We start from the raw sequence: 10,912 nt of genomic DNA, 5'->3' as shown, positions 1-10,912 counted from the left end.
GCCCAGCCCAGAATGGGACTGCTTCTGTGGGGAACTGGGTGGGGAAAGAGATGATGCACGTGGAGCTTTTTATTTGCTTCTGATATGTACAGGTATATACAGTTGGTGAGAGTCTATGGTACATTATTTCACAAAATTATCTTACATCTGTGCACACTCCTGGGCAAGAAGTGGCAGATTCTGCCCCTAATATCCCATAGATGGTGAAGGAAAAGGATGCTACCAGGAGCCACCCCCTTCTGAGGACATTCATGGGGGCCGCCTGCCCTCTTCCCAGACACTGGAGCCCTCCCACGGACAATCTGTGCCTCCCACCTGCTCTGAGCACTTGCTGACAGGAGTGGTGGCAGCAGCAGCAGCAGCTGCTTCCAAAGTCTTTCTTCTAGAGTAGAAGACTTGTTGCGGGGGCCAAAAAAAAAAAAATGGCCCCCACTCACTAATAGCAGCAAACGGACACTTGACTCCTAGAGCCTGTCTGGAATCCTCCGCCCCGGGTTTGAGGGCAGCGGCTCACCCACCTTCCCCCAGCACAGGCACAACCTTCTAACCCTGGTGCAGCCTGGCCTCACGGGGCACTGGCATGCATCTTCTCCAGGCAACTTGTCCAGAACGTGACCAGCCGGTTGTCACGGTTGATGCAGAAGTCCGTGAAGTCCTTCAGCAGCCGATCAGCAAACTTTTCATCCCCTGTGGCGCTGGAGCGCCATGTTTTGGTGAGCATGGTGTTGTAGGCCCAGTTGTAGCCGACCCGCTCCTCACAGAACATGTTCTGGTTGGTGGAGCTGGTGGAGTTCCGCCGCCGCCGCTGCTGCCCTGAGAACTTGCGCTTGGAGTAGGGCAGCTGCAGAAACACGGTTCCTGAAGAGAAAGGGGAGCGCCTGTGTGGCAGCCGCCAGGAGGGCTCCTGGAGCCTGCTGAGGTGGTTCTGCAGCCACAGGCTTGGTGCAAGGAAAGGGATGTGGACCCACCTGCCCAACTCTGCCCGCAGCTCCTCACCTGTAACGTGGATATACTGAGGCTTGTTCTCAGCAGGGAAGTTAAAAGCAGAGGCAGAATATTTATCTTGTACAAACCCAAACCTAGGGAAGGACAGGAAGACATGCTAATCAGCGCCTCCTTAGTTAAAGGGGCAAGGGAAGAGAATGTAGCTGATAGGACTCTCGGACAGCCTGAGACACAGAGATCTGGAAAGATCTCTTTCCAGATTGCACATGCAGGCTGCTTATTTTTGTCCTCACCCTCACCACTTTCTGACCTCTACCTCTTCCAACACCATGGCTCACCAGACCTCCTCACACCCAGCTGCCTGTTATCTCCGAGGTCCACCATGTCACCACCACCATAGTGAAGGAAAGCCTTCCCACCTGCTGCACTCTTCATCCAGCCTTCATCTCTGCTCAGACAGCCCGTCCCTCCTACCATGTTCCCTACCCATCCCAGCAGACCTTCCCACTGAGCGTTCTCCCCCATCCCATCCTGGGCCTCTCACTGGAATCTACCTCATGTCCTGACAGGCCACACATACCCACCCGCATACTCGAGGCTATCTATTCCTCCAGGGAAGGTCCTTATCTTTTTTTTTTTTTTTTTTTTTTTGGTGAGAGGGAGTCTCGCGCTGTTGCCCAGACTGGAGTGCAATGGCATGATCTCAGCTCACTGCAACCTCTGCCTCCTGGGCTCAAGTGATTCTCCTGCCTCAGTCTCCTGAGTAGCTGGGATTACAGGCATGTGCCATCACGCCTGGCTAATTTTTGTATTAGCCAGGATTGTTCTGGGATCAGCCAGGAGAATCACTTGAACCCGGGAGGCGGAGGCTGCAGTGAGCTAAGATCATGCCATTGCACTCCAGCCTGGGTGACAGGGCGAGACTCCATCTCAAAAAGAAAAAAAAAAGAGGAAAGCCAAGCTGGGGCTCTCTGCTTCACTGTGCTCTGGAAATGGGCAGGAGGAGCCATTTTTCATCTATGGCTTGTTCTATTCCTGGTTTCTCTATTTCCATAAGGCACATTTATTACAGTTCTACCTGCTAAGAGCTGTAAAGGACGTGGTAACAGATGTGGCTCCTGCCCTCTAAGTCTGAGGGGTTTATATAATGGAGACAGTGATGTAGGCAGAACTAAAGAACGGAAAATGCCTGTCTTCTTTCCTGGACTGAGTTCCTTGGGGAGGTGCTGTGTTGTATCCTCCACATAATCTGCATTCCATAATTTTTTACCAAAGAATACATGAAGTCAAATATGCAAACTAAATGGGTAGGCTACTATGCACTGTAAGCTCCCTGTCTACAGGCTGATTATATGATGAGGAGTGGCTCTGGATTTTGCCTTTGCAAAATCCTCTCTGCTCTTGCTCTGTCATCCAGGCTGGAGTGCAGTGGTACAATCTTGGCTCACCGCAACCTCCACCTCCCAGGTTCAAGCAATTCTCGTGCTTCCAGCCTCCCAAGTAGCTAGGATTACAGGCACGTGCCACCACGACCAGCTAATTTTTGTATTTTTAGTAGAGACAGGGTTTCACCATTTTGGCCAGGCTGGTCTTGAACTGCTGACCTCAGGTGATCCGCCTGCCTCGGCCTCCCAAAGTGCTGGGATTACAGGCGTGAGCCACCACACCCAGCCTGCTTTCTCTCTACTTTCTAATTAAGGCTACTGATTTCCTCAGCATGGATCAGCCTGATTTTTTTTTACCAGAGTAATTTTTTTACCTCATTTCTTCCTTAGGTCACCAGGAAAGAACTTTATTTTTTATTATAAAAAGGCAATTTAACCACATGGTTCCTGGCCACCTGACTGTCCACTCAGGGAGAATGCAAGACAGAAACGCAGTAAGGGCAGGGGAGGGGATATAATCATCTCCACCTGCCCCAAGGAAGATGAAGGAGGAGCTGTAGGTCACAGCCTAGGGGCTGAGGAAGATGAAGGAGGAGCTGTAGGTCACAGCCTAGGGGCTGAGGAAGATGGACACTTCTTTAGCTCTTTCTGAGATGGACCTTATGGGTGGGCTGATGTGTCGTTTAGAGCCACAGTTGCACTTAAAGCTCCACCCTATGCAAAAGCTACATATGAAACTACTCTAGGCAGGCACCTTGCTAGGCATTATAGAAGGAAACACAAATAGGAAAAAGCATACCTCTGCCCCCCAAGGGCCCCCAAGTCACTGGAATACATTCAGAGTGTTTTGAAAGAAAGGGAAAGAGAAGAGGAATTCAGAGAGGAAACATTTGGGAATCCCTGGAGGAAGATTTTGACAGGTGTAGAACAGGGGAGAGGTGTAAGAGTGGAGGGTGGGAGAGGTTAGGTGTGGAAGGTGGGGGGATTTAGGTGTGGAAGGTGGAGGGGTTTAGGTGTGGAAGGTGTGGGGTTTAGGTGTGGAAGGTGGGGGGTTTAGTTGTGGAAGGTGGGGGGGTTTGTGTGGAAGGTGAGGGGGTTTAGGTGTGGAAGGTGGGGGGCTTAGGTGTGGAAGGTGGGGGGAGGGTAGGTGTGGAAGGTGGAGGGGTTTAGGTGAGGAAGGTGGGGGGGTTTAGGTGTGCAAGGTAGGGAGTTTAGGTGTGGAAGGTGGGGGGTTTAGGTGTGGAAGGTGGGGGAGGGTAGGTATGGAAGGTGGAGGGATTTAGGTGAGGAAGGTGGGGGGTTTAGGTGTGGAAGGTGGAGGGAGGTTAGGTGTGGAAGGTGGAGGGGTTTAGGTGAGGAAGGTGGGGGGGGGTTAGGTGAGGAAGGTGGGGGCTTTAGGTATGGAAGGTGGGGGAGGGTAGGTGTGGAAGGTGGAGGGGTTTAGGTGAGGGGGTTTAGGTGTGGAAGGTGGGGGGTTTAGGTGTGGAGGTGGGGGGAAGGTAGGTGTCGAAGGTGGAGGGGTTTAGGTGAGGAAGGTGAGGGGGTTTAGGTGTGGAAGGTGAGGGGGTTTAGGTGTGGAAGGTGAGGGGGTTTAGGTGTGGAAGGTGGGGGGTTTAGGTGTGGAAAGTGAGGAGGTTTAGGTGTGGAAGGTGGGGGGTTTAGGTGTGGAAGGTGGGGGGTTTAGGTGTGGAAGGTGAGGGAGTTTAGGTGTGGAAGGTGGGGGGAGGGTAGATGTGGAAGGTGGAGGGGTTTAGGTGTGGAAGGTGGGGGAGGTTCAGGTGTGGAAGGTGGGGGAGGTTCAGGTGTGGAAGGTGGGGGCTTTTAGGTGTGGAAGGTGGGGGCTTTTAGGTGGGAAGGTGGGGGGTTTAGGTGTGGAAGGTTGGGGGGTTTAGGTGTGGAAGATGGGGGTTTTAGGTGTGGAAGGTGGGGGGTTTAGGTGAGGGGGTTTAGGTGTGGAAGGTGGGGAGGTTTAGGTGTGGAAGATGGAGGGGGTTTAGGTGTGGAAGGTGGGGGAGGTTCAGGTGTGGAAGGTGGGGGCTTTTAGGTGTGGAAGGTGTGGGCTTTTAGGTGGGAAGGTGGGGGGTTTAGGTGTGGAAGGTGGGGGGAGGGTAGATGTGGAAGGTGGAGGGGTTTAGGTGTGGAAGGTGGCAGGAGGTTAGGTGTGGAAGGTGGAGGGGTTTAGGTGTGGAAGGTGGAGGTACAGAAGGCAGGGGCTGGCCGGGCTCGGTGGCTCACACCTGTAATCCCAGCACTTTGGGAGGCTGAGGTGGGCGGATCACCTGAGGTCAGGAGTTTGAGACCAGCCTGACCACCATGGAGAAACCCCATCTCTACTAAATATACAAAAAATTAGCCGGGTGTGGTGGGTGCATGCCTGTAATCCTAGCTACTCGGGAGGCTGAGGTAGGAGAATCGCTTGAACCTGGGAGGCAGAGGTTGCGGTGAGCCGAGATCGTGCCATTGCACTCCAGCCTGGACAAGAGCGAAACTCCATCTCAAAAAAAAAAAAAAAAAAAAAGGCAGGGGTTTAGGTGTGTGGAAGGTGGGGGGAGGTTAAGTGTGGAAGGTGGAGATACAGAAGGTGGGGGTTTAGGTGTGGAAGGTGGAGGTACAGAAGGTGGGGGTTTAGATGTGGAAGGTGAAGGGGTTTAGCGGGGAAGTTAGGTGTGGAAGATGGAGGTAAAGAAGGTGGGGGGTTAGGTGTGGAAGGTGGAGGGGCTTAGGTGTGGAAGGTAGGGGGGTTTAGGTGTGGAAGGTGGAGGTATAGAAGGTGGGGGTTTAGGTGTGGAAGGTAGCGGGGTTTAGGTGTGGAAGGTGGGGGGGGGTTTAAGTGTGGAAGGTGGAGGGGTTTAGGTGTGGAAGGCGGGGGGTTTAGATGTGGAAGATGGAGGTATAGAGGTGGTATAGAAGGTTTAGGGGTGGAAGGTGGGAGGGGGTTAGGTGTGGAAGGTGGAGGTACAGAAGGTGGGGGTTTAGGTGTGGAAGGTGGGGGATTTAGATGTGGAAGGTGTGGGGTTTAGGTATGGAAGGTGGGGGGTTTAGGTGTGGAAGGTGGAGGTATAGAAGGTGGGGGTTTAGGTGTGGAAGGTAGCGGGGTTTAGGTGTGGAAGGTGGGGGGGGTTAGGTATGGAAGGTTGGGGGAATAGGTGTGGAAGGTGGGGGTTTAGGTGTGGAAGGTGGGGGGGTTTAGGTGTGGAAGGTGGGGGTTTAGGTGTGGAAGGTGGGGGTTTAGGTGTGGAAGGTGGGGGGGGTTTAGTTGTGGAAGGTGGGGGGAATAGGTGTGGAAGGTGGGGGTTTACGTGTGGAAGGTGGAGGGGGTTTATGTGTGGAAGGTGGAGGGGGTTTATGTGTGGAAGGTGGGGGGTTTATGTGTGGAAGGTTGGGGGGTTTAGGTGTGGAAGGTAGGGGGGTTTAGGTGTGGAAGGTGGAGGGGGGTTTATGTGTGGAAGGTTGGGGGGTTTAGGTGTGGAAGGTGGGGGGGTTTAGGTGTGGAAGGTGGGGGTTTAGGTGTGGAAGGTGGGGGGGTTTAGGTGTGGAAGGTGGGGGTTTAGGTGTGGAAGGTGGGGGGAATAGGTGTGGAAGGTGGGGGTTTAGGTGTGGAAGGTGGGGGGGTTTAGGTGTGGAAGGTGGGGGGGTTTAGGTATGGAAGGTGGGGGGAATAGGTGTGGAAGGTGGGGGTTTACGTGTGGAAGGTGGAGGGAGTTTATGTGGAAGGTGGGGGGTTTATGTGTGGAAGGTGGGGGGTTTATGTGTGGAAAGTTGGGGGGTTTAGGTGTGGAAGGTAGGGGGGTTTAGGTGTGGAAGGTTGAGGGGGGTTAGGTGTGGAAGGTATAGGTACAGAAGGTGGGGGTTCAGGTGTGGAAGGTGGGGGGTTTAGGTAAGGAGCACACTGCAGCACACTGGTACAATGATGCAGAGGACTGGTCAGAAAACAGGTGAGGGTATCTGTGGTAGAAAAATCTGGCTGAGGAGGAAAGTACAATAGTTCCTGGGAAGATATGACCAGGATCTGGACTGAGGGGGATCAGGAGGAAGATGCAGTGAAGGAAAAAAGCAGATTTAACAAATAAAGGCCACGTTCTGAGTGATATCCCACCAGCAGGGCAAGTAGGGTGAGAGCTACTTAGAAACTCGTGAGTTAGCAGGGTCCTCCCTGGTGATTGCTGTCTACTGAGGGCTCACTAGGTGCATCACCAGGCTCTCCAGAACATCAGAGAACCCTCCCAGCTTCCCCGTGAGGGGTAAGAAAATGGAGGCTCACCAGTTCCAGAATTGCTCATGGTTCCTCAGCCAGATGCTGGTGGAGGTGGGAGTGGATAAGGCCTGTCTGCTTCCTACATCAAGGCCCTTTCCCACTGACTGCTGCACTCTCTACCTTCTGCCCTGAATCTGCACCACCCACTGTTAGTGGAAGGAGGAAATCAGCCACCCTTGCCTTCATTCCACAGTCTTTGCTAAGCACCTGAGGTAGGTCTGTGAAGGGGTAGACCTTAGACGAAGGTCTAAGGTAAGCTGGGGCCATCATGGGTATGAGAGGCTAAATAGTCCTGTGGTAGTGAGTATGAGTATATATAAGTATATATATATAATAAGGAGATGACAGGATACTGGAGAAGGTGTAATGAGAGGATTACTGAAGCAAGAGCAAGGGGCTTTGTTTTTACCATGACTAACACGAAGTGGCCATCAGATACCAGGCTGGTGATGTTTGGAGACAACACAGTCAGTTGGACTGGTCTAAGGGGAGACAGTGGAGTCTAGGACAGGCTTTCCCTGGCACACATATAAGGTGCCAAGAAATATCTATAGACTCATCTATTGCTTTTTAACCATTCATTGTCTTTTCAACCTGTGTTGGGCTCTTGACACATTTTTAAATTTTTCATTTTATATTATTTCCGGAATAGCTTGGCCTAGGGTCTTGTTGGAGGCTAAGGAGAGAGTTCTATGTTCTCCACTCAACTGGAAGAAGAAAATAATGACGTCTGACAAACAACAGCTACAGGAACCAGGGAGGCAGCACTTATCTCAAAAACCAATGTAAAGAGTCCTGTTGGAGATAAGCAGTGAATTTGCCATTGGTGGAATAGATCCCTTTCTCTAGGAATAAAAAAATGGGTTTCACTTTGGTAACTGCTATTCAAGATAAACGCTGATTTCCTTCCCACTCTTCACACTTGCTAAGGGACAAACCTGTGTGCAATGGCTTCCTGGAAGAGGTGCATTCGATCCCAGTACGTTTCCGGTTCAAAGCCTGAAAGGAAAATAAGAATAAATAGTGGGTTGTGATCACAAGGTTTGTAATTCTCTCTGGGCCAGTCTTCTGTACCCTTTACTACTCTTGGCAATCAGTCCCCTTGAGCCTAACCTCTGCTTCTCCATACTACACCCTTTGGGAAAGACTGGCCTCCATCCCAAGGGTCAAAGAAAGGACAGCTATGTGTTCACACCATCCCTTCCCCCAAGCTATAGCTGGGTCTAGGAAGTTGGAGTCCTCAGTAGTCAGTGTGAGCTACCAGAACTCAATATAAGGCTCATTCGAATGACTTCTTATACCCAAAGCTGAAAGGAGCACGATATTAAAGTACAAACAGAAGATAAACTGTAAATGCATGTTAGTTGCCATGGTCATAGCTCACTGCAGCCTTGAATTCCTGGGCTCAAGTGATCCTCCTACCTTAGTCTCCCAAGTAGCTAGGACCACAGGCATGCACCACTATGGCCAACTAATTTTTTTTTTTTTTTTTTTGAGGGAGAGTCTTGCTTGGTCGCCCAGGCTGGAATGTAGTGGTGCGATCTCAGCTCACTGCAACCTCGGCCTGCCGGGTTCAAGTGATTCTCATGCCTCAGCCTCCCACCCGAGTAGCTGGGATTAGAAGCATATGCCACCACACCCAGCTAATTTTTGTATTTTAAGTAGAGATGGGGTTTTACCATGTTGGCCAGGCTGGTCTTGAACTCCTGACCTCAAGTGATCTGCCTGCCTCGGCTTCCCAAAGTGCTGGGATTACAGGCGTGAGCCACCGTGCCCGGCCCCAACTAATTTCTACATTTTTAAATTTTTTTAATTTTTAAATCTTTTTGTAGAAATGGCATCTCACTATGTTGTCCAAGCTGGTCTCAAACTCCTGGCCTCAAGTGATCCTCCTGCCTCTGCCTCTCAAAGTGCTGGGATTACAAGCATGAGCCACTGTGCCCGGACCATGTAAGCTGCTTCTAAGGAACAACAACCACCCCCAATTTTTTTTTTTTTTTTTTTTTTTTTTTGAGATGAAGTTTTGCTCTTGTTGCCCAGGCTGGAGTGCAATGGCACGATCTCGGCTCACCACAACCTCCGCCTCCCAGGCTCAAGCGTTTCTCCTGCCTCAGCCTCCCGAGTAGCTGGGATTACAGGCATGTGCCACAGCGCCCAGCTAATTTTTGTGTTTTTAGTAAAGACGGGGTTTCAACATGTCAGCCAGGCTGGTCTTGAATTGCTGACCTCAGGTGATCCGCCTGCCTCGGCCTCCCAAAGTGCTGGGATTATAGGCATGAGGCACTACACTCGGCGCACCCCCACTTTTTTGTATTACCAATCTTCCCACAAGAAAGGTCAAATATTATAAGCTCCATTTTGGCGGTAGGAAAATTGAAGCAAATAAATGTAAAAATAAAAATTTGGGCCAGGTGTGGTGGCTCACACCTGTAATCCCAGCACTTTGGGAGGCTGAGGTGGGCGGATCACCTGAGGTCAGGAGTTTGAGACCAGCCTGGCCAACATGGTGAAACCCCGTCTCTACTAAAAGTACAAAAATTAGCTGGGCGTGGTTGCGCATGCCTGTAATCCCAGGTAATCGGGAGGCTGCGGCAGGAGACTCACTTGAACCCAGGAGGCGGAGGTTGCAGTGAGCTGAGATTGCGCCACTGCACTCCAGCCTGGGCGACAGAGCAAGACTCCATCTCAAAAAAACTAAAATAAAGTAAAATAAAATAAAAGTTTGAAGAGTAATCAGTTGGGGAGGAGAGCAGAAAAGATAAGTCCCCTCCTCCATAACCCACTTTGTTAGTCCAGCCTCATGCCTTCTGCAAGGCTGTTGCTGAGGACCAAGAGTGGAAGGGGAAGGGTGGAGGGCTGGGGAAGGCTGTCGCACAGCACCAGAGGACAGAGCCGGGGCTGCTCTCAGGGAGGAGGTGCTGAGGCCTGGGGTGGTAATTGCACAGCCATCCCAAAGACAAGAGTGCCTGCGGTGGTTTTGCTAATCTTTCCACATTTGGAATTTTCTACCTGGGATGGATTTGAGGATTCAGGGCAACTAAAGAGCAAAAAGCCAGGCACAGTGGCTCACGCCTGTAATCTCAGAACTTTGGGAAGCCGAGGCGGGCAGATCACCTGAGGTCAGGAATTCAAGACCTTCCTGGCCAACATGGTGAAATCCCATCTCTACAAAAATACAAAAAAAATTACCTGGGCATGAATGGCGTGTGCCTGTAATCCCAGCTACTCAGGAGGCTGAGGCAGGAGAATCACTTGAACCCAGGAGGCGGAGGTTGCAGTGAGAGGACATCATGCCACTGCACTCCAGCCTGGGTGACAGGGCGAGACTCCGTCACGAAAAGAAAAAAAAAAAAAAAAAAGGGGCAAAAAGCAAAAAAGACTTTGGCTTTAAACAGAGAAAATCCACGCACACAGCACATTCTTGTCAGATTTTGAATTTGCTGCTACAGGAAATGGCAAGAACAAAAAGAGAAGAGGCACAGAAGCAAGAAAATTGATTTTTAGACTCAAATCCTTATTCCTCTAAACTGGGACCCTTTCTGCAGCTGTAACCATGGCAACCAACAGAGGCTGCTGGTCTTGAAGTCGGAGTTACAACTGGCAGGGAAAAACAACTTGCACAAAAATGTCCTCCAACACCAGCCCTGTGGGCAATCCTGTGCTGTTATAGCAAAGGTGGAAAACCCCCAAAGAGTCTTTGGACAGCGTCGGGGGAAGATCTCTCTGTTCCCTCAACATAATAAAAACAATAGTACCAGGAGCTGCTTGGCTTAAAACTGCCCCATATGAACACAATCATCCGGCATTTCAGGACTGCATAAATGGTCCTCTCTCAGCCACACCACTGTGAGGTTAAACAAGAACATGTGTGTTTCAAGGGGGCTTTGTAAGCTCTGTGTGTCCCAGTCTATAGCCTCCAGCACGTAGGGCCTCTGTGGGGCTTGCTTGGGACCCCAGTTATCACTTAGAACATTGTGTCTATAAAAAAAATCTTCCAAACTGTAAACAAAAAATACACGGATGGGCTTTTGGAAGAAAAGCTGTTTGCACCATGAGGGCAGCCTGTCACTTGGAAACTGCAGGAATACTTAGCTTGGCCTAATCCACCTGAGGAGATCTCCTTGTCTTTTGGGCCGGTTCTCTGCCGCTGATCACGACACAGACTTACAAGGGCACAAGAAGAAAGCATCTCTCTTACGTCAAACATTATTTCCTTCACAGTTCTAATCTTTATACCTGAGAAACCTCAGGGTTCCTGACGTATCAGCATCAACCCTAGCTTTGCGTTTTAAAAAAGATCATCTGTGAACTCATCGAAAGCTTTGTA

At 50.8% G+C, this 10,912-nt stretch overlaps 1 protein-coding gene across 14 annotated transcripts in view; it reads right to left on the bottom strand.

The window, feature by feature from the left end:
* The window catches only part of DEPDC5 (DEP domain containing 5, GATOR1 subcomplex subunit), a 161,629-nt gene that overhangs the window by 3,112 nt on the left and 147,605 nt on the right, over window positions 1-10,912 (bottom strand). For 12 of the 14 annotated variants that reach the window (XM_024239724.3, XM_063722852.1, XM_024239717.3 and 9 more), the window contains 3 exons: window positions 7,524-7,584; window positions 997-1,079; window positions 55-858 (listed from right to left, as the gene is read on the bottom strand). In XM_024239724.3, coding sequence (XP_024095492.1) covers window positions 566-858; window positions 997-1,079; window positions 7,524-7,584 — 437 coding nt within the window. In that variant the 3' untranslated portion in view covers window positions 55-565. Of the gene's footprint in view, window positions 1-54; window positions 859-996; window positions 1,080-7,523; window positions 7,585-10,912 lie in introns of those variants that run through there. The other 2 variants (XM_063722851.1, XM_063722853.1) reach the window with 1 other exon arrangement.

This window comes from Pongo abelii, chromosome 23, assembly GCF_028885655.2.
Source record: "Pongo abelii isolate AG06213 chromosome 23, NHGRI_mPonAbe1-v2.0_pri, whole genome shotgun sequence".
NCBI lineage: Eukaryota > Metazoa > Chordata > Mammalia > Primates > Hominidae > Pongo > Pongo abelii.
This window is presented reverse-complemented; position numbering and strand designations above follow the sequence as displayed.